Source organism: Oreochromis aureus, linkage group 23 (genome assembly GCF_013358895.1).
Source record: "Oreochromis aureus strain Israel breed Guangdong linkage group 23, ZZ_aureus, whole genome shotgun sequence".
Taxonomy (NCBI): Eukaryota; Metazoa; Chordata; class Actinopteri; order Cichliformes; family Cichlidae; genus Oreochromis; species Oreochromis aureus.
This window is the reverse complement of record NC_052963.1, coordinates 34,004,066-34,026,548: the sequence shown is the minus strand read 5'-3', so window position 1 is coordinate 34,026,548 and position 22,483 is coordinate 34,004,066. Positions and strand designations below refer to the sequence as shown.

The following is a 22,483-nucleotide window of genomic DNA, read 5'->3' as shown; positions in this document are numbered from 1 at the left end:
ACAGAGGACTGCGTTTGTCCTTCTGTAACTAAACTTCATGTTTTTACAGTCACAGTCTGGCTCTTTGCGATTATCGCTGCTGCGATTGGACAGATGCGTTCTGTCAACTCCAGCGCTCGTTTCTTTTCATCTTCCATTTTCAAATAGGACCCTGGATGAAATCCCAAAAATTGGGATTATCCGTGAATGTTTTCATGTCTGCTTTAAATCTTTGCTGCAGGATTACGTTGATACGAGGCAGGTTTTACATAAGCCATTAAGCACATCAGCTGGCAGGAAGCATACGTGCTGTAATTCTTCAAACGTTCACTCCAAATTTTGGGGGAAAAAAAGAACCCTGCGTTTTACTCTTATTTACTATGGAGAGTAAGTGTTTTGTGCAGGTCGTACATATTTAAGCAGCTCTCTGTGTGGCGCGTATCAGTTCTGCAAGTTTCCAAAGAGCAGCGCTGAACGGTGATGGTTAACCTCGAGTGAACACGATCGAACTGATCAGTTTGATGTAATGCTTCCTTTTTGCTGCAATTTGGCTGCAACTAAAGGAAGCTTCTTTTTTTACACGTCTCAGCTTTTATTCTTGTTGCTGAACAGATTAATTCTCTCACGGTTGCAGGGTGTGTTTAGTTCTAGAATAACATTTTAATCCCCTGCAGGTATGTGCTATATCCTCTGGATTTGTACAACGACAGTGCACACTACGCCCTGACCAAATTCAAGAAGCAGTTCCTCTACGATGAAATAGAGGCAGAGGTAAAGGATCATGATCTCAGATATGTGGTGGCTGCATCACCGCCCTCATAATGCCTCTGACTGCACGGCTTTCCTGTTTGCTTTGTTGCCGTTTGTTGCTTACAGGCTCTCCTATAGTCGCCTCATTAATCTCAGTTTCCTGTCGATTTCATGAGCTGTTGAGTAGCTGCATTTTTATTCATTATGTAGCCGCTTGCAGAGCTTTGTTAATGTGCATGTAAAATGGATAAGGCTCTGTTCTTTACAAAAATCTGTGAAAATGACTTTTCTCCTTAAGCCAGAAGAAATGACTATTTCATTGGTCATCTATGTTGAAACTTTTAAACATGTTGTTTTGTTTTGTTTCTTTCAGGTTAACCTGTGCTTTGATCAGTTTGTCTACAAGCTTGCTGATCAGATATTTGGGTACTACAAGATTCTAGCTGGAAGGTACGTCGACCCCTCTCCCCCTTATATACAGACATGCAGTCTCATAAAAAAGGATTTGATTGCTTCGTCTGTTTTCTAATGTGTTGATTCCAGTAGTAATCAAGTAGCATGATTAGTGTGAGAAGCAGTCGGATCACTTTTCCAATGTTTTTACATTGTCAAGGCCTCGACGACAGCCAGCTTATTTGTCGTCTAGCTAGAGTGATAGTGCGAACGTAGCAGAGGGTATTAAATAACTCTGTGGGAGGATGAAGGGGATAAAGGTGCTGTAGCACATGTGCTTAGTATTTATTTTAATGCATATTTGTAATATTGCAAATGTAAAATATGACAGAAAGAAACAGGACATAGTCGGACAATTTCAAATGCACCTCTACCCTCCAGGATTGTGGGGATCACAGGGAACAGTTTAAAACGGGGTCTGTTCAGCTCACTTCCAGTTCTATCACAATTGCTTTGCATAATTCACAGTTCAGAATAATCCTCCTTTATCCTACACTGGACCTCGGGGGAGCCCCTGTGTTATGTCTCTGAAACAAACCATTTTAGTTTCTCCCCATTGAAGCCATCTCTGTTCTGATTGGCTGCCCTTCACGGAGCGTTTAGAGCAGTCTGAGCTTGTGGCTCACAGAGGTTTGTGTACATACACTGACCTCATGATTAGAAACTCTGGTCATGATTAAAATGAACCAGAGATACATGCCAGGAAATAAGGAGAAGGCCTAAAGGTGTGATTTTTACAAACCTTGACTTCTCTCTGTGTTTATGTGAATCCTCCTTCAGTCTTCTGCTTGACAAACGGCTGAGATCTGACTGCAAGAACCAAGGAGCCAACATTCCCTGGCCGTCCTCTAACCGCTACGAGACTCTGCTGAAGCAACGCCACGTCCAGGTATAAGCTCCGCGCTGTCGTGCTTTCCAGCTCTCTGTACTCCTGCCTTCATGTTGTCTCTAACTAAGTGGCTGTGAACTTCAGCTTCTAGGCCGCTCCATCGATCTCAACAGACTCATCACTCAGAGGGTTTCTGCTGCTCTTTACAAATCTATGGAGCTGGCCATCGGTCGCTTTGAGAGTGAGGATCTCACCTCCATCATGGTATGTAGTTGTAATTTAATTCACCTGATGAGTCCTGGGGTTTGTCCTTTGACTGAGTTAAAAAAATATATATAAAACACATGTTGGTGGTGTGTGACTTGTTTAAAGGAGCTGGAAGGCCTTCTGGAGGTCAACCGCATGGCGCACAAGCTCCTGAGCAAGTTCTTGACTCTGGACAGCTTCGACGCCATGTTTCGTGAAGCCAACCACAACGTGTCGGCCCCTTATGGCAGGATAACGCTGCACGTCTTCTGGGAGCTCAACTACGACTTCTTACCCAACTATTGCTACAACGGATCTACCAACAGGTGATATTTCAGAATAAAATCACGGTGAAGGTCACAGAAAGAGCAAAATGTTCACCTGAGACTTAAACAAATTAATGGAAATTTAAATATCAATGCCAGTAGTGAGAAAACTAGGTTACCAAGGTGAACAGTGAACAGTGAACCTCCATTACATCATTGTCTCGGCTGGATCTTCTGCCGAGGACTCGGTCTTGTCTCATAGTGCGTCTTAATTTTTCTGGTTTCCACTTTGCTCATCGGGATGATATAAAAAGGTGTGAAACCCTGCAGCAAAACTGAACTGAAGTGAATGAGTGCCAGTAAACAACCCGACTTGCAGATTTTATAAAAGATGTCATCTTTTAGTTGATCCAAGAACGAGTGGAGGTCCGGGTCGCTGGAGCTAAAACTAAGAGGCAGTTTCTTATAAACGTTCACAGCTGTTTATTTATTTTATTTTTATAGATTTATCAGATAAAATATCAGATTGTGCTTCTCAAAGGTTATTGGGGAAAAGGGAGTAACTGTGTGGGTGTCGTATTTTCAGTCCCGATGTTATTTTAATGGAGATATGTTTCCAACTCTCCCTTCAGGTTTGTGCGCACCATCCTGCCCTTCTCTCAGGAGTTCCAGAGGGATAAACCACCCAACGCTCAGCCTCAGTACCTGTACGGGTCAAAGGTCAGCACACTTTTCTGTTGTCACTCCTGAAGAAAGCAGAGCTCCCACACTTTATCTCCTCATATTACAGGGGTGGACTCTTTTAGTTTTTCATCATCTGATTGGATGAAACAGATATTCAGCTGTTAAACTGTATCCACAGAATACAAGGGTGAAAGCATCACTTTGGGAAGTGTGTATGCACATGCTCAGACGTCCCCTCAGAGGAAATTAATGCCTTTAATTTCACTAAATGTGAAAACACCACCTCCAAACTCCATGCAGCACATGAATCGATCACACGTTCTTCTGTTTGACGTGTAGTTATGTGGACCAACACGCTGGGGGCGCTAACCTGATAGTGTAGCTATGATGCTGTCAGACTGTTTCAGTCCTCACACTCATGATGTTGATGTCTGTGTGTTCCTGTGTCTAAAAATAAGACCAGAAACTGTATATAAAAGATGGACATGGCCGCTGTGGTGTCACTCAGTGGTCGGTGAAGTCCTGTTATGAAGCATCAAGCTGACCGTTCTCACCATCGCTTCTTGAAACCAGACGTGAAGAGAGACGGGCGGATCTGACTATGATAGAGGCTGACTGAACACTCTTCGGCTACTAATGTTTTTTGGGTTTTTCCCCCAAGAGAATTCAAATCCACTTTTTCATATCATCTTTATAAATCACACATCAAGGATTTTCAGGGATGGCGCTTACTTTTCCGTCTTTTTTCATTGGACTGCAGAATACTTTGATATTCAATCAAATTAATGTAAATAATACTTGGATAAATCTAAATCATTCCCAGACATGTCCAAAAGTAGTTGTTGTTTTTACTTTGGGAGAACAAATATGGCTTGAGAGGGTTTTGTAATTTCACTGTAGGAGAGGTTAAAAAATTAATTAAAAAAATATATTTTTGATTTATTTATGGCCATAAATAAATGACATAAATATAAAAGAATGATCTACAGAGTTATGAGTAAAATTATTTTATTTATTTTTAATGTTTTGGTGGATAGTGAAGCTTTGATTAAACAGACAGCATTTGTACAAAGTGTTTCTGTCTGAGCCTGTTCTATAAACATGCAAGGGATGCGTTAGATCAGCGGTCCCCAACCCCCGGGCCTCGGACCGGTACCGGTCCGTGAGTCGTTTGGTACCGGGCCGCGAGAGTTGAGGCTCAGGTGTGAAATGTATGTTTTTCAGGGTTTTTATCGGTTTTCAGCGTTATTTTGTTTGTTTTTATCGTTAACTCTGTTTTCCTGGGTCTTTTCACGTGTGTTATGAATAAATCTTCTTTTTTTCGGTACCGGTACTAGTTTTATTTTTGTTGTATTTATCCGCGACACCTTAAAGGCCGGGCATAAACCGGTCCGTGGCGCAAAAAAGGTTGGGGACCGCTGCGTTAAATGACAGATTTTTTTCTACATAGACAAATTTTTCTCAGTGCCAAAAAAAAATGAGTTCCATATTAATGATATTTGATTTTTGCTATTGTAATTTTTTTAGGTCTTAAAAAGCATAAATCTTTTTATTTGAAATGGTGTGTGTGCGCGTGTGTGGTGAAAAGGTGCAGTAATATGTTTGAAATGTTTCCTCTGAGGAAAAAACACACAAATAGGATTTTGTGAGTGGATGAAATACTTGGTGACAATTGAATCTAAACAATGCTGTGATGACCTTAATCCAGTTGATTCATGTTGGCTCGCTGCCAGACAGCTTAGCCAGTGTCCTCAACTCATGGTCTTGGGTAATTATGTGACCCGTAGGCTGCACTGAGAGGTGGGGCGGTTGCATGATGTTGGAGAGTTTGATGCTGTCCTGGCTGCTGCTTCTCGGAGTGTAGAGGGCTCCAGATGTGGACATGTCTTGGCAGGTTGAGTTGGTCACCACTGGGTGTCCGGCCGCAGCCCGGCCGGGGAGGATACAGATGGTGTTAAGACAGCTCCACAACAGGATGCTGGCGATGACGAGGAGCAAGATGCAGCAGATGAGCCAGACGGCCATGGCCAGCTCCCAGCCGGCTCTGTCGTGACCTTCGCTGCTGTCGCTCAGAGTGCTGAACACTTGGCATTGTTCCCGCACCGGATTGGCAGCCTGACACGTCACACACAAGAAGTAGGCAGTCTGGGGGAGGAGATTGGCCAGGTGTGTGCTGGTCTGACTGACAGGGATACGATCCTCATACATGAAGCTTTTGCGCTTGTAGCCCATGAACAGGCTGTTCCAGTTGGGGTCGTACATGACGCTGTAGAAGGTGTCAATGCAGGTGGGGGAGGACGGCCAGCTCACCCTGGCTGAGGTGGAGGAGATGTTGTAGATTGCAATTACCATTGTGAGAAGATGGAGTCGGCAGGAATGAAGTGCATCCTCAGTTACTGCAGCTGTCTGATGCTTGCGATGTAAAACTGAGCTGGAAAAAAAGGATGATGGGAACACAGTGAGACACTGAAAGGACTAATTTGAGATGTCAGGGTGAGGTATTTCTGTGCTTTTTCCCTAACTAAGAACTAATATAAGAAGACTTCATCAATAATAAGCTTTCTCCTGGCTTGGAGTGAGCCATTTGGTCATGATTCATAACATTTATATAACTCACCATCCTAGTTATGTTGCACAACAGAAGCTTTCGCATTTTACTGTTAATTTTGGCTCCTTCTTTTGCATGTTTTTTGAACCCATTTCCCTTTTTTCCACCAATCAGCACTTTTGTTCCCTTTAAGAAGCAAGAAACTTTTAACCAGATTTGAGAAGTGATTCTCAAACTCTTAATCCAGTTACTCCTTAGAAAATAAGTAGCAACCATTAGTTATTCCACAAAAAGAGACATCCAAGGCTCGAGACAGCGTTAAATAATAAGTAAACAAAGTAAGTAAATGTTTTAGTGGAGGCAGCACATCCAAAGAGCTGAAATGCTTGAATTTGCTCACACGGAAGACATAGTCAGCTTCACGCACCTTCTAGAAAAAAAACCCTGATGTTCAGTCCCCTCAGAAGAGTCCCAAAGATCCCGGATGAGCCCCCATTTATGTCTCAACTAGGTTTATAATATGGAGGCTAAAAACGAAAAAAATGTGTGCACTAAATTAAAAAAAAAAAAATTAAAACGATAATAATATGCCGGAGAAATACTAGAGACTTACCACATACATGATCCAAGTTAAGAATTTATGAATAATGAGGCCTGCCTCTCATACACTCACCCATGAACATTTTATTTGTGTACAATTAGCAGTTAAACACATGCGCCAACTGCACTGCCACTGCTGTGCCTTTAAGGGTTATAGAATAACATATCCGCTTCACTTTGATCTATAATAACTAAAAATGTAAAGGTTGATATCAGTGGCTGTTCTTTATTTAATGCTTATAGCATCTTTGTGACTGTACTTTTGATGGTGATATTGGTCGCTGTCATCAGTGGTTCCAGATTTTGTCTCAGGTGTTTAATGTCAGTGTTTTGTTATGCTTTTTTTTTTGTTTTGTTTTTTTAAACAAGTGAATGGAAGTGGTTCTAAATAGTTGGTGGAAAAGCAGCATTAGGTCTTAGCATCGTTCTGATGTAAGTGGGGGAAAACGCATCCAAAAACTCACCAATTTATAGTTTCAATAAAAGCTATAATTACTTCCTGACTTTAAATCCTGCTCCCATTTGCAGTATGCACAGAGCTTAGCATAATGAAAAATGTCATGACCACACAGCCGATCCTCACTATGTTATATAAAGCATAACAAGGGGGAAACAAAGCGATGTCAGAGGATAATAAGCATTGTACAAAGAATTATCTGGAACAGAGGGCTGGGAGGGAGCTGAGATTATGCACAGATGATGCAAATTACATAATGGAAAATTATTTTTCTGAGCTGTCAGTTTACAAGCTTTTTATTTCAATATTTTAATAAATCCTGAATTTATTTTATAAAATCACACTTTGACCCAAAGCACCTGCTGACATATTTAACGATTGCAAGAGTTTAAGTTTAGATTTTTTAAAACAAAATAATCTTCAGTATTGAATAATATTTTACGTGCATTGAATAAAATGACACCCAAATGTAAAAATGATTCAAAGTATTCACCTGCCCTTAACCAGTGCAGGATGGGTTTGGTGCTCACTGCAGGCTCACTTTTAAAAAAGCCTGTTGATGCTTTAAACCCTCCTAAATACTGGTACTTTTCAGACAAAGTTAATCTCACAGGTTTCATTTTGTTTTCTTTTTGTCACATTTTCACGACTGTAAAGAAATCTTGTGGTTTTTCAGAGGAGTCATAGAAAGCATCTTGTTATTTACATTTCTATAACTATTGGCTGTAACAAGTAACAGGTACGACCACCGTCGTCTATTCAAAGCATAAAATGGAAACTTACCGGGAGACCTGTGCCAGCACATGTTGGTGTTTGCTCAGATTATCCCGTGATGCTGCTGCTGTTGCTCATCACTCATCACTCATTTAAAAATCTTTTCTTGTGTCAGCGCTCTGATGCTGCCTGCTGCTGTGGAGATTTCGAACCTCAGTACTGAAGCAGAGATCGGTGTGTCCTCCTCGCCGCTGCTGCTGGATTAAAGCTTCACCTCACTGCTGACAGGAGAGAGGGAGGGCTAAAAATCTGTGGTGTATGTAAGGGAAAAGTGCACAGTGCAGACAAATCAATCTTTATATGTTAGCAAATTTGGCTGCTTTGATTTTGTTTTCCATGCCAGCGAGTTAATGTGGAGACATCATAGTGTTATTGATCGTTATTTCCCCTTTGGGCAGCACTTTGGTCTATGTCAGAGTATCTTGAATATCTGACACTGGAGCTGAAATGTGCTTCAGTTGGCGAGACCATCTGCCTAACTGTTTGTTCTACAGCAAAAGCTCTGAACAACTGGCGGCCAGATTGTCGTATCGCTGTTCGTGGTCCCCAGAGGATAATCCTAATGTGGAAAATGTTCCCATTTTACTCATTTTAAATGTGCCATGGAATTTAACGTAGGCATTCGTTGATTCCTTTCACTTTTATTTACAACGCATCAGCTCACAACAGCAGGTTAGTGTGTCTGATTATTGTGATCCTCTCAAATGTTTAACACTGTGATGACACGAGAGGAAAACTCACCCTCTCCTCTACTATGACCTTCTTTTCTGGCCTCAGCTGTTCTTTGGGTTTATTTTGGCTTTTTCTTTTTAATTAAGATGCTTTATAATGTAGCACCTGGGGACTGTGGGGAGAAAGAACCCCCTCAAAGAGAAGCAGACTCTGAAAGAGTAGTTTGTGGACTGCTTTCTCAGAGCTTTCCCCCTCCTTAAATATTTCAAAACAAAGTCCCTGCATGGTGGTGTGCAATATTCATGCTAACCTTTTTGATGTCTTTCTCTGCATGTAGACCCTGAACCTGGCCTATAGCAGCACTTTTGGCTCCTATAGAAACTTTCTGGGCCCCCCACACATTAAGGTGATGTGCAGACTGCTGGGCTACCAGGGCATCGCTGTGGTGATGGAGGAGCTGCTGAAGGTTGTCAAAAGCCTGGTGAGTGTGTAATGATGTGCAGGAGCTATGATTTCATGATGCTGCTGTGCTTCATTCTTTGTGAGTTTACTTCCCTTTAAGTGGAGTTAAGCTCTCTGTTTCTACAGCTTCAGGGCACCATAATGCAGTATGTGAAGACCCTGATGGAGGTGATGCCCAAGATTTGCAGACTTCCACGCTACGAGTACGGTTCCCCGGGTATGTGAAAGTGTAGCCAGCTGATGCACAATTTCTGGGTCTGATACAATGAGTAACATTTAGAAAAAGAAGACAGTGATATGAGTCAAAGAACACACATACATGTGAATATAAGCCACTGTGTGGAGACGTCTGGTGCTTTTTGGTCACAGTGTTGGATTTTGCTTGTTTTGTGTGTTAGTGAGGAAATAAGTAGCTTACTTTTTTACTCTTATTTCAGTTGACAGAAAAGTTTTAACTTTATTCAAAATGCATTTTATTGACTTTCATTTTAACTGGTAGAAAAGGCAAAACCTCTGAGCACAGCCGTGGTTTTGCTCTGTCAGTCGTGTCAGGTTCTTAGCCGCACAGACTGAATCTGCAGAACAAGTCGGAGTAAAATCTGAAGCTGTGAGTCAGGAGCGAACACTTCATTCAAATGAATCATACTGCAAACTGCTGGAAATGAGTCGTATTTAAAATTTTAATCAGAGCTTTCAAATGTGAGGAGAAAAACTGGTCACATTTCCTTTTGTTAGATGACCTTGTTCAGTCAAAAGATTTGCGTCACATCTACGTGAACGCAGTTGTGCAGAATTCATGCTGCTGCTCTCGTGTGTTTGGCTTTGCACAGTGAAAGATTTTGTGTATCCAAGAAAAGGCAGATCTGCTTCCATGCAGTCCTTCAATGATCCAGCAGCACCGAGTCTGACTGTAGGCAAAACACTGATTGGCGTAAAGGTTTGTTCACCAGGAAGAAGAAGCACAAAAAAAGTAATCTAAGAGCTGCAGTGGACACGTTTCAGTACAGAGACCTTTATCTTGACTTTCTTTTCTCCACTGAGGGAGCAGCAACAGAACAAACATGAGCCCACAAAACCTGCCCTTCATGTGCTTATCAGGGAGCACTGCATACCTGCTGTAATGTACTTTTGAGTGCTGTTATCTGTAGCAGATATGTGATAACTGCAGTGTAATTCCATTCAGGTATCCTGGAGTTCTTTCACCACCAGCTGAAGGACATCGTTGAGTACGCTGAGCTCAAGACTGTGTGTTTCCAGAACCTGAGGGAGGTGGGCAACGCCATCCTGTTCTGTCTGCTGAGTGAGCAGAGCCTGGTACGGGTCGGGGGGTCATCAGGAGTGTCTGGCAACTTTAAGATGCTCCGCAGATGTTTTCATGAGTTTTTTTTTTTTTTTTCATGCAGTCACCTCCTGTTCTAAAGTTTTGCTGTTTTCCCTCCAGTCACAGGAAGAAGTTTGTGATTTGCTGCATGCTGCACCTTTCCAGAACATTCTTCCCAGAGTCCATGTCAAAGGTAAATACAGAGAGGAAAAAGTCAAGTCACTTTTATTTGCACAGTCAAAACAGCAGGAGGGACCCAAAAACCTTTCCAGTACAGACACGTATTAACATCCCAGATCTCTAAAACGTCCACTTGAATAAACGGCCTAAATTTAATAACCAAAGTAAGAACACGTAATATTTTGTAGTCCCTGCACAAGTCACAGTTCTTCCTGGGGAGGGTTGGACTTGGCTGGGATTGCCCTTTGTCATGATTTTGTTCATAACTTTATGGACAAATTTCTAGGCACAGTCAACAGGCAGATGGGTTCCTATTGATAACTTTCCGCTCTTTGCTCTGCGCAGTTGTAATCTATAAAAGCTCTCCGTGCTCCGTCTGCTCTGGGTCCAAAAGAATGGTTCAGGCGTCTGAAATCTCTGCTCGCTGTTGAATAAACGGCGATTCTGGTGGTGCCAGAGTGACTCCCAGCGATTTAAACATAACCCGAAATGACAAAACTCTTTAATTTCCCTTCCTGCAACCTTAAGCTCATTGCATCCTGCTTAAGTAATCTAAAAAGGGTCACAAAGACTTCATCACGTTGACCCTTTTATCCGTCTGTCCGTCCATGCTCTGCTGCTTAACGCTCCGCTCACATCGTTCTGGCAGCAGGATAAGCACATTTATCCAGATGTGCCTCATTTTTCAACTCGTCCTGGAGGATCCTGAAGTGTTTCCTGGCCACATGAGATTTATGATCCCTTGTGCTTCTTTTTGGGTCTTCTACCTTTTGGATGGAGGGATCCTGATCAGATACCGGAATCATCTCGATGGTCGTCTGCTTTGACATGATGGAGCAGCTGCACTGAGCTTGTTCTCGATAAGGCTCATTTCATTTGAATGAACCCCCCCCTTTTTTTTTCTCTCTAATCAAAAACAAGTTTGTTTGAATAGAGGCTCATTTCAGCTGCTTCTATTCAGGATCTCATCTTTTGGTCCCAAAGTTGACAAACAATGAGACTCATTAACAAGCTGAAAAACCGAAACCTTTCTGTGTAAATTTCCTCCTTGGTTTTTCCCCTCGCTCAAGAGTGAGATGCTGAGATGCAGCACCCAGCTGTTTTCCATCATTAAAGTATTGTTTTAGGAAAGGCTTAATAATTTTGAAAACAGCTGGGCGCTGTGTTCTAGCAAACATTAGTTCAGCGGGAGTCAAGAGTGCGTTTGTTGGGTACGGTTTTCAGCCGGGATTACACAGTCTGTTATTCCAGCACAGCATTATCTGCAGCAGGTGTGCGTGTGTGTCAGAGACACCAGCGTGCCATACTGTGGTTTACTGATGTGTTTTCATGGGTTGCAGAAGATTGTATAGGTTAAATCTTGTTCTGGCTGGTTTTTTGGTTTTTAATAAGTAAAATCCCATAAAGCTAAAATTTTATAAACCCAAACGTGTGCATTTGAGTTTGTTATTAATAGAATGTTTACAATAACTTAAGCTTATTCCAGGCAAGCAAACTTTTACCTTTATTCTCTGAATATTCCACACTTACATTGGAGATGGATAGAAATTTGGCACATTGTTAATTTTCTTTTTGCAACATTTTTTGAGCCCTCATAATTCAGAAATACAGCAGATATACAGAAGAAATTTTAAAAGCTGAAAAACACATTTACTCTCTGTTCACATGAATCTGAATACAAAATCCGATTTTTGCTCAGCACGATTTTGTTTTTCTCTGTAAATCGTAGTTTGAATAAGCTGTAGCAGTTTAACGTCTGTGACGTAGAGGAGCAGAAACGGCCACAGGGTACCCTGGATGTTTGATCTGTTTCTGATGAATCATCGGTGACTGCTCATAAAAAGCTCATCTTCTAGCTGTGATTCCATCTGTGTGATAATATTTTTCCATAAATGTTTTATTGTAAATGTTCAGTATGAGTAAACCCATGCACGAAGGTGTGGTTTGTGCATTTACTTTCCACTTGATGTTGATCATGCGGAAACTTACGATGATGTCACACTTTTGTTGGGGTTTTTTTCCTTTCTTGCTGGTGTCATAAAGCTCCATCACACACCCTGTGTATTTCCAGGACCTGTTAATCTGGAAAAATCTTAATATGAAGGTCAAATTTTGCCAGGCTTCATTAAATTTACTAAAGTTATTGTAGAAAAAAAACAGCTGATTGTGAGAAGTTTTTGTTTTATTTAATTATGTATTTTTTTATATATAAGTAACAACTCTGTGTGTCTGACTGCGTTTTGGCACATTTTCACTTTTTTTTCAATTCTTAGTCTGAATTTTCTATTTCCTGTAAGCTGTTATTTATGTATTTATTTATTTATTCTTTTTTTTCTTTTTTCTTTTAAAAAAAAAAAAAACTCTTTCTGAAGAACAAATTTCCACTGGTGGACAATCCTGAACTTAAACTTCATGCATTTCTTTGTCTGTCTGTGTAGAGGGGGAGCGCCTCGACGCCAAGATGAAGCGCTTGGAGGCCAAATACACGGCGCTGCATATGGTTCCACTGATAGAACGCCTCGGCACACCACAGGTAAGAGCCGTCTGATGGTGTGTTCACTTTGCCTCGGGTTACTTATGTAAATACAAACGCTGGAGTGTTTCGGGGCCAATTCAAAACCAGCAGATGTTTGTCTCTAACAACCAATGAGAGAACGACTTTCTTCTCAGTACAGCTGAGAGCTGGAGTTAAAATATCTTCAGAACTTAAATAAATTCTCCAGCAGGACTTCATGAACAACTTTGTTGCCACATATATGTGTTTCAGCTTGTGGACTTTATCCTGAGGATGACATCAGGCAATAAACCAACTTCTTTTGTTTCACTCTGAACACACCATTAAGACCGAGAGAAGCTACAGTTGCTCCCGTGTCATGTGACACTTATAGAGGATGCTGACCAGTAGACAATCTTTTGAATGCTTTTGCTTCTCTTTCAGCAAATAGCCATCGCTCGTGAGGGCGACCTGCTGACCAAAGAACGGCTGTGTTGCGGTCTGTCCATGTTTGAGGTCATCCTCACACGTGTGCGAGGCTTCCTGGACGACCCTGTGTGGCGTGGACCGTTGCCCAGCAACGGCGTGATGCACGTGGATGAGTGTGTGGAGTTCCACCGCCTCTGGAGCGCCATGCAGTTTGTGTACTGCATTCCTGTGGGAGCCCACGAATTCACAGTGGAGTGAGTGTGGCCGAACACAAACACGCACACGCTTCCTCTCACCTAATATTTACTGACACACCCTCTTCCTGTCCTCCAGGCAGTGCTTTGGAGACGGTCTCCACTGGGCGGGCTGCATGATCATCGCCCTGCTGGGACAGCAGAGACGCTTTGACATCCTCGACTTCAGCTATCACCTCCTCAAGGTGCAGAAGCACGACGGGAAGGATGAGATCATCAAGAGCGTGGTGAGTTTGACACGAGCGGGGTCGTTAAATACAGCATACATAAGGTGCAGATTTAACACATCATCCCTGACCTGACGCCCCCAAGACCCCGAGCGTCTCTACCAGTTATTGCATCCAAAATAATGAGTACAGTCCAAACATGCGGAGCACACCATCTCAAACAGCAAATGTACAATGAATAGAAGTAAATTCAATTCAGTTATATTTTTTATCCATTTTTTAATTATTATTTTTGACACTCATCAAGGAAATGTGAATGACTTTCTGCTTCATGCCATAACCTGCTGATATGATTTGAAACCTCAACAACAGGCTGTTAAACGCACGGCTGAACTCTGAACATTAGATAATAAAATCTGCTGATGGCGCCCTGCATGACGTGACGTACATTTATAAATAGTAGGAAAAAAGGTCATAAAGATTATGACCTGTATGGCATTTATCAAGGTGAGTTTAGGTTCACATGACTTCTATATGTTGTCGTTTTGTAGCCTTTAGGGTGTTGATAATGATGTAATCTGGCTTCAGTCACAGAAAGTCTGAATAAAGAGCGAGTTACACCAGATCATATAAGACCCACATTTAATAACCTGTATTCCTTTTTTAACCTCTGTAATTAAGTGATACTTTTCTACAAATCCTTTGTAAAACACCACAGTAAGAACTGGTATTGAAGGATGGAAGATGAGCTTGATGAGTTTCAGATCCTCCACCTCTGATTTTTGTCTTGGAGCAGCCAATAACGTCGCAGTGTTTAAAGTGTTTAACTAAACAAGATCCGTCTCAGGTGTGCGATTACAACAGTTAAAGTTTTCTAATGCTGTGTTTCTGCTTTGAGTCCAAAATTATTAATTATTAATTATTAATTTTACTGCTAACAGAAAGCTAAATACAGCTCAGCATGCAGCTGCAGACGTCCATCCTTCTGCTTTATGAGCGCAAGCATGTCTGCGATCACACAGGAGTGGCTTCAGATGTTCGTTTTCTTCAGTTCTGCAGCACTCTGGTCCTTGCGGAGGCAGCGCAGGGAAATTGAAATCAGAACTCGGATTTCTGTCAAAAAAAATACTTGAATAATTTATGTTGAACTCCGTTACTGAATGTATCCCTCAGGATGTAGCAAAGAGCACAGAAGGCTTCAGCGTGACCCACTGAATCATAAATTTGACTTCTTTTTTTTTTCCTCACCGACTCTGAAAGAGTTTTGAATCAGCTTTTAAAAAGCTGTAAGTGAAGTGTAGCACGATGAAAGAGAAATGGGCGTGATGATTCTGTTTGCTCGGAGCTTACCTGCCTCTCAGGAATTTTCCTGTTGTGTTTTGTTTTCCATGATTGTTGATGAACTCTTTGTTGAGTATCGTGCGTTGGCAACACTGACCCAGCAACATTTCTGTGATGCATTCATGGGCAGATAAGTAGGTCACTGAGAACCAAACCCACAGGTTTCACTGAGTACATGGGGGAAAAAAAAGCACTGTTTGTTTTCCTGCCGAAGCTAATCAGCGTGGCTCCACATGAAAACACAGAATGGGGTTCTGAAGTCATCAGATAGTCGCTGCAGGTAACCCTCCGCGATGTTACACTCTTCAGCATTAGTGTAGATTAAGCAGATGACTTGGTTTTAGAACTGCCGGGAGCTGGATTTAACCTTTAAATGAGCCTGGCTAACTGTCCCGTTTTCTTGGTGCTCAGCTCACATCTCCCAGCTGGATCCTCAAATTTAACTGAAACACTGTTAAAGTTCATAATTAGCCGTTTTATACACAATTGCATACAATTTTCTTCCACTGCCATTTGGATCATTTGGAAACACCATATATCAAACAGGCTCTTTTAGCTCCTCCCCCTTTATGGGAGCTTTTTCTAATTGGCTGGTAAACAGAAGGTTTAAACAGCAGGTGGGCGGGGCATCTGCGGTAACTACATGCAGTTCCACAGAAATAAGTCCTAAAGACCAGGAAAGAGTTGGCATTTTTTCCCTGTTTTGAAGTTGCTCATTCAGAACATTCTCATGTTCTACAAAAAGCCACTAAATGAGATTGCAGAAGATATCAGGCAAACTTCAACCCACCAAATGCACAAGCTCAAAGGCGTTGATGGCCGCCACGACTGCAATGTTTGTGTCTGAAGTTGTTTTTTGTTTATGCAACTGATGCAAATACTCTGGAGAAACTGCAGAGAAAAGTTATCTTGCTAAAACGTATCATAAACTGTTATTTCCTGTGATGATCCAATAGCCCATAGGGGTGTTAAAAAAAAATCCTGTTGGGAATTATTGTGTCGTCAACTTCAGGGCTGACCTACTATAAATACACCCTGCTCTCTCTGTGACCTCGCAACCAAGAGCTGGAAAAACTGTGTAACACTGAGCGTTTAGAGCAGTCTGAGCTGTTGGCTTTATGTGCACCAACCTCGCTGTTAGAAACGGTGGCCATGTTTAAAATAAATGTTCACCAGTGAAATAGGATCTGACATAATAGCAGAAATGTGATTAAATGGGACCCGTTCTGAGCGCATTCCTGTGTTTGTCTCCCATTCAGCCTCTAAAGAAGATGGTGGACAGAATCCGCAGATTCCAAGTCCTCAACAACGAGATCTTTGCCATCCTGAACAAGTACATGAAGTCTGGCGACGGCGAGAACATGCCGGTCGAGCACGTGCGATGCTTCCAGCCTCCGATACACCAGTCGCTCGCCAGCAGCTGAGGCAGCCGTTGACACTGTGGACCAGCGTGAAGTTTCAAACACTGTCCGCATCACCATGAATATCACCCTTTGGGTCTGAGGACCATCACGTGTCAGAAGTTGGGCCACTTTTTTTTTTGTATTCATTTGTGCCTTATCAGAAAAGAATATTTCCCCTTTTTGGATATTCTTTGTTTTATACTTGCAGACAGAATAGATGAGAGAGAGGAAGTAGTTTTATCTGACGTATTTAAGGGTTTGCGGTGGCGGGTGTTTGAGGGTGAGCATTAATCTATTTTAAGTGTGGGGGATGGTAAATTTATATTTTCTACACTGTTCAACTTGCATGCTAAACATTTTAAGTGGAACTGAAGTAACAGAGCTCATGCTCATGTTCAGCATTTATTCACTGTGCCTTATGTTTTAATCATTTAATTCAATAAATATGTAACAAATGTTGGTTTGTGTCGAGCTTTTAATGTAAAAACTGCAAAGAAAAAGTTCAGAACTCCCAACATTAACTGCCGTTACCTTCAAGTATCACAACTCAAATCATAGTGAACGTCCTATCAAATGTAGTCATTGTCAGCAGGACTTCATAAAGAATATATATATATATATATATATATATATATTAAAACTTCATCTGATTCATAGAAAGGAAGTCAGTGCATGAAGGTGCATGTCCATAAAACCTTTTTATAAAACTTATTTACAGCGCTACACAGGAATGAAATTAAGTTTAACTAGAGATGAATATGAGCCATGAGTCATATTCCAAGAAAAGTAAGGCAAATTAAAACATTAACTACAATCCACTGGTCTGTCCATGCCCCGGATCGCTGATTGTCTCATCGTTCTCACGCTCCACGTCTACATCAGAGCCGTGGCCGAGTCTTCTGGAATAAGGAGGTCCTTAGTGATCCAGCGAGGACGTCATCGTGCCATTCCTTCTGGAGACGCTATCGAAATGCGAAGCCATGTCCCGCTCCTCCAAGTCTCCGGTCGACTCCTCGTCCAGCAGTTCGTAGGCGGTGTGAGATGCTATGCCGTTGGCTGTGGGAAACGCTCGTTCTTCCTTCCTCATGGACACTGCGAGCGTGGCCAGGCTCACGCTAACGTCTTTAAAGGCGTGGAGCAGGAAGATGCCCACGATGATTGTGAGGAAGCCACTGAGGGTGCCGATGACATCGTCCGCTCCCATGTGCTCCCACTCTTTGAAGAGGATGGCGGAGCAGGTGAGCACGGATGTGGTGAAGAAGACGTAGTAGATTGGCGTTACTAGGGAGGTGTTGAAAATGTCCAGAGCTTTGTTCAGGTAGTTGATCTGTGTGCTCACACAGCCCACTAGACCCAGGAGCAGGATCCACGCCAGTGGGTTTTTCACCACACTCGTCCCGGCGATCGCTTCCTTGATGGCGATGCCCAGTCCTTTGACGCAGGACACCGAGAGCGCTCCGATTACCGAGCAGATGGTGATGTAGACTAGGATGTTGGTCTGGCCGTGGCGGGGACCCACAACGAATATGAAGATGAGTGCAACGATGATGACGAGGGTGGCAAAGAGAAGGAACCCTGAGAAAGAAAAGGAGAAGAGGTGGGACGGGGAGCATTTAAGGAAAATAAGCATCGATATCCACACGCTAAAGCATCTGCAAACCATCACTATTCTCAGCATCCTTCATTTTAATGAATCCAGTCTTAATCTTGGTTGCAGGGGGCCTGGAGTTTATCCCAGCTGCCATAAGGTGTAGACCCAGGCCAGGCTGCCAGTCTGTCACTGGACTAACAGAGAGACAACCATTCACACTCATAATCACACGTATGGGCAATTTAGAATCATTAACCCAACCCCACCAAGTACCCAGAGAGAACCCACGCACACACAGGGAGAACATACAAACTCCTGATAACAAACAAACTTAATGTTTAACACTTAAAGTTTTGCTTTCACATCAGCTTTGAGCTAAAACAAATCAACTGAAGCAGAATGAAGCAGATTAGCTTTTCAAAGCCCAGAAACATATTTTGCATATTAACACATTTGGTCATACTCGCAGAAAGAAACATCTTAACCAGCTGAAATAAAGAGATTACAGTATTGTTTCAGTTATTTTAAAGTTTTCCATGACCTGCTATGCTGACATGACTCTTAAGTTGGGAAGTGTTAGATTTGCATTATAAAGATTGGATCTTGCTCCTGACCAAATATTCTCCATATTCAAATAATCCGAAAGAGTAAAGCTAACAGTGGATACTAAATCTTTTGTTGCTTCAGATGTGAGCTTTTTTGTGTTACAACAAGAAAAAGTGACTCAAACAATTCCTGAGTTATCGCAGGTAAATTCCAGCTTCCATTTCCTGTCTGATGGAAATGAAAATATTCCAAATATAGCATCTGCTGAATGCTCTTTCACATAAGTAAAAGTACATGCTTTACTTGTTCAGAGGGTGTGGTTCACTGAAACCTGCTGCAGGTAAACAAAGAAACTGAACATTTCTTCAACCTGATTCCCTGGAGGCGGATTCCTCAGTGAAACAGAAGAAAGATCCAAAATAGGTTAAAAAGTTTCCTGAAAGATCAAATTACTTTTTGTGTGTGCAAATTATATTGATCAGTGAAAATCTGCAGATCTGTGTTAGGGCCCGGGAATGGCGTTAGGAGTATAGTGGTTTGTGCTGCCTTCAGGAATCAAACCTGAGACCTTTTGCATGTGAGGCATGATCATGTTTTGGTTCCAGCCCTCATGGGAAGCTAAGAGGAATATTTGGAGGAAATATCTATAGACACGATCTACAGAGACGAATTTTTTTCTGTACCTGGGTCAACCAGCTTGGCAGACATCTCCTCGAGGCTGCTGATCTCCTCTTCCTTCGGAGCGTGAATGACCATGGTGGTGGAGCCCAGGATGCTGAGCAGGCAGCCAAGCTTCCCGTGCAGGTTTAACCGCTCCGTCAGGAAGTATGACGACAGCACGGCGCTGCGACAAAAAAAATAATCACTTCAGGTCACACACACTCTTCCAGAATCAAAACATCGACGTGGATGAGAAACATGCACTCATCAGTACCTGACGAGCACGCTCAGGGCTCCCAGCGGCGTGACCAGCGTCGCAGGAGCAAAGGCGTACGCTGCGAAGTTTGCCGCTTCCCCAGCCCCCACTGCAAAAGGTTAACACACAGTTATTTCCACACATGAAGGAAAGTAGAACTGTCCTGTGACAGATACATGCAAACACTGTAATACTATCTGAGGTTTAGGGCATGTTGCAACAGAGGTAGTACAGAAAAAAAGGATTTGGCAATTAGACAGTGACAAAATATCTAAAAGCTAGTGAGATGAAGCTGCATCATTACATCTGTAATAATGAAATACAGACATGCACCAATATACTGTCTGATTCAACAATGAGATTACATTTAGCTCATGTGTTATTACCAAACACTTTCATTCGCAGCTTCTTGTTTTTATTCCTGGACTCTCCTAGAGTAGCTCTGCATGATTCACAGTTCAAACTAATCCTCATCTATCTCATTCGTGTAGTCAGACTTCATCGACTGAAATAAGCCGTTTCAGCCCCTTTAAGGATACTTTCTGATCCCAGAGTAGGAAACCAATCTGTGATAAACTGAGTGTTTGGAAGAGTCTGAGCTTTGAAGGATTATTGTAAACACACTGAGCTCATCATTAGAAACTTTGGTCATGTTTAATATGAACATCCACGACTGGAAAAGGATGACAAGAGAGAGAGAAAAAAAACAAGGTTTGCTTTAAAATCAAGTGTAAGACTGAGATCGTGATTACTTAACATGATTAAGACCTTGGAATTTGAATTGTAGCTCAAGAGTTATTCAATTAAATAAGCAAGAAAGAAGAAATCTGAACTGAAGAAAACCTGCCGAATCTGCCAAAGGTTCTGAACTTTTATGGAATGATAACAAAAGTGAAGGCAGATAAAAAACAAGCCCTGAGTGTGACAAATAACAACAGCAGCAGGTCTCCTTTAAACATCAGCATGAGCCCAGGTGGTGCATCCCCAAAGACAGAGCCTGAAGCCACATGTAACCTCAACATAATCAAATATGTTATGCACCAACTCTGGAGAATGTGTGCTACACGTGCATCTAAATGATCGCATTTCATTTTGAGCCACAGCGTTATCACTTACTTGATAGTAAACCTGCCCACCACAGCCACTCTTTCAGATATGCATGACCTCCCTGCCCTGAAAAGCAAAAGAAAAGTTTTCATTTCCACGTGATTCCTCATTTCAATGTCACTTGCATGTAAGAAAAACCTGAATTATGCAACGGCTCGCTTTGACTACAGGTCAGGCGATGGACGTGAACTGAAGGTCGAGCAGAGCGCTGGAGTTAATGATTGCTAGGATTTAAGAGTGTTCATGACTCATGCACACAAACAACATGCAGACACACACTTAAACACACCCTGCACAGGTGAGGAGAACCTGACAAGCCTGAAATGTCACAATGGGTAAGCATGTCTGGAAACACCCCCTCACAGGGAGTGGATTTACAGATGTAGGAAGACTAAAGTGTGGGTCCCCTCAACGTTTGGGGTGACCTGTATAGACGGTCAGAAAAAAAGCCCCCTACCTGCCCGTGTGGACCCCTTCCTCGCCAACCTCAGAAGTCCTTTCTTCTTGAGGATAAAACTGCCTCCGATGAAGATGCTGGAGCTGATGGCCAGCGCCAAGCCAATGTAGAAGTCATATTTGCCCCTGTCTTGAGCCATAGTGAGGCTGGATGTGTTGATGCGGTCTGTCACATTTACCAGCTGACAGCGCAGGTGCTGACCCAATAAGGTGCAGTTCTGTCCGACCCAAACACCTGAGAGCAGAAGAACAGACCACAGGCTGGAGTGAGAGACCCATAAAGACCAGTGTTTAACGTCAGCACCCCAGCAGGGACCTACCGTGACCACAGTCCACTCTACACCCTGGAAAAGCATCACCTGAGGAGTTGGAGGAATCCATCTACCTGCTGTCCTTCCTACCTACAGTCTGCTCCCATTCACGCACATCCGAGTGACTCTCGGTAAAACCTGATGGGTTTCTGGGTGTTGTACTGACATACATTCAAAAGCATTGTGCAACTCAGTCACCTGCTATGTAAATCAAGTAACTCCAGTACTCAAGAATTCAGGAAGTGATACGAAAGGGAGGCTCACCTGGCCGCGATAGGTGCAGCTTAATGTCGAGTTAGCCTCAGCCGGTCAGTTTTTTTACGGGCTGCTTTGGTGTTTACCTGAGTCTTCCCTGTGTGGACACTAATCTGTGCTTTAACTCGCCAACAGAAATAAAGAAAGTGTGTAAATGCTGCTATACGCCGCTAGCCGCGTTAGCTTCATTAGCGCGGAGGCTAGCTGGCTGACTGGTTGGCTAACGCAGAGTGAATGAAGCCACTGAGAGTCTCTTTCCCCCGCCTTTAACGAGCACCGAGCTCGGATTATTACCTGCTCACCGCGGGCTGCTCCCCTCCACACACACAAGAAGGCTCTCGCTGATGAACAGTCTGCTTTCCGGCTCCGTGGCTGCGCATCACCTACTGCTCCCTCCGCGTTCAACCAGCGCGCACACGCCGAGCCTCCAGACGCTGCTGCCGCACTGCGCGCCGCTCCTTCCGCCTCGCACAGGACACGCGGCCGGAGCGGTGTGCCCTCCGCCGGCGGGACCCAGCACCGCAGGCGGGGGACGCAACATCGGAACCACCTGGACCCGGAACCGCAGGCGTACTGGAAACTCCATCACAGGTCTACCAGGGAAACCTGGCAGCGCTTTATCATTAAAAAGAAAATCAGTGGTTACTAAGGTTATTATAGTTAACTAAAACTAAACTGCTAAAACTAAATGTAAAAAAAAAAAATAATTGTCAAACACACCAAAAATGAAATAATAATATGAAGAAAATATCCTTATGTTTTAGCATTTATTAGTTTTATCACAGTTTTATTACACTAGGTATTGACGGTAATGTTTTTCGAGACTGTAAGTCAGCTGCTTTCAAAAGAGCATGCCTCTCTTTGCCCTTCATACAATCACAATTAGAAAGACTAAAACAAAAGATTTTCAAACAATTAAAAACTAATATGAAACAACAACAACAAAAAACACTCTGAAAAATAACTGAAACCAAACTGAATTTAAAAATAAA

General features: G+C 42.6%; 3 protein-coding genes across 6 annotated transcripts in view; 1 reads left to right on the top strand and 2 right to left on the bottom strand.

The window, feature by feature from the left end:
- cyfip1 (cytoplasmic FMR1 interacting protein 1) overlaps positions 1-16,766 on the top strand; it is a 47,666-nt gene extending 30,900 nt beyond the window's left edge. The window contains exons 18-31 of one of the 2 annotated variants that reach the window (XM_031730552.2): positions 654-750; positions 1,103-1,179; positions 1,963-2,071; positions 2,156-2,275; positions 2,384-2,583; positions 3,156-3,243; positions 8,596-8,739; positions 8,847-8,937; positions 9,904-10,034; positions 10,162-10,234; positions 12,660-12,754; positions 13,160-13,398; positions 13,478-13,625; positions 16,166-16,766. In XM_031730552.2, coding sequence (XP_031586412.1) covers positions 654-750; positions 1,103-1,179; positions 1,963-2,071; positions 2,156-2,275; positions 2,384-2,583; positions 3,156-3,243; positions 8,596-8,739; positions 8,847-8,937; positions 9,904-10,034; positions 10,162-10,234; positions 12,660-12,754; positions 13,160-13,398; positions 13,478-13,625; positions 16,166-16,330 — 1,777 coding nt within the window. In that variant the 3' untranslated portion in view covers positions 16,331-16,766. The remainder of the gene's footprint in view (positions 1-653; positions 751-1,102; positions 1,180-1,962; positions 2,072-2,155; positions 2,276-2,383; positions 2,584-3,155; positions 3,244-8,595; positions 8,740-8,846; positions 8,938-9,903; positions 10,035-10,161; positions 10,235-12,659; positions 12,755-13,159; positions 13,399-13,477; positions 13,626-16,165) is intronic. The other variant, XM_031730553.2, reaches the window with a different exon arrangement.
- On the bottom strand, positions 4,538-8,589 carry LOC120436040 (fibronectin type III domain-containing protein 9). The gene has a single exon (XM_039606339.1). The coding sequence runs from the start codon at positions 5,557-5,559 to the stop codon at positions 4,921-4,923; it is 639 nt and encodes a 212-aa protein (XP_039462273.1). The 5' UTR covers positions 5,560-8,589; the 3' UTR covers positions 4,538-4,920.
- A 222-nt stretch (positions 16,767-16,988) lies between the features above and the next one.
- On the bottom strand, positions 16,989-22,205 carry nipa2 (NIPA magnesium transporter 2). Of its 3 annotated transcripts, none has more exons than XM_031730551.2 (6): positions 21,786-22,205; positions 20,927-21,160; positions 20,479-20,535; positions 19,381-19,471; positions 19,130-19,290; positions 16,989-17,884 (listed from the first exon to the last, which is right to left on the bottom strand). In XM_031730551.2, the coding sequence occupies exons 2-6, from the start codon at positions 21,063-21,065 to the stop codon at positions 17,226-17,228; spliced, it is 1,107 nt and encodes a 368-aa protein (XP_031586411.1). In that variant the 5' UTR covers positions 21,066-21,160; positions 21,786-22,205; the 3' UTR covers positions 16,989-17,225. The 3 variants fall into 3 exon arrangements, with proteins under 3 accessions (XP_031586411.1, XP_039462270.1, XP_031586410.1); XM_039606336.1 differs by lacking the exon at positions 21,786-22,205 and adding an exon at positions 21,501-21,746; XM_031730550.2 differs by lacking the exon at positions 21,786-22,205 and adding an exon at positions 21,246-21,414.
- Positions 22,206-22,483: the final 278 nt, after the last annotated feature.

Bases quoted from the DNA above. Each gene is read 5' to 3' on its own strand.
- LOC120436040 (XM_039606339.1), bottom strand. From the start codon at position 5,559: ATGGTAATTGCAATCTACAACATCTCCTCCACCTCAGCCAGGGTGAGC.
- nipa2 (XM_031730550.2), bottom strand. From the start codon at position 21,306: ATGGATTCCTCCAACTCCTCAGGTGATGCTTTTCCAGGGTGTAGAGTG. The intron at 19,291-19,380 runs GTACTGATGAGT...TTTTTGTCGCAG, and splicing joins GCCCTGAGCGTGCTCGTCAG to CGCCGTGCTGTCGTCATACT. The intron at 17,885-19,129 runs GTACAGAAAAAA...TTTCTTTCTCAG, and splicing joins TGCCAAGCTGGTTGACCCAG to GGTTCCTTCTCTTTGCCACC.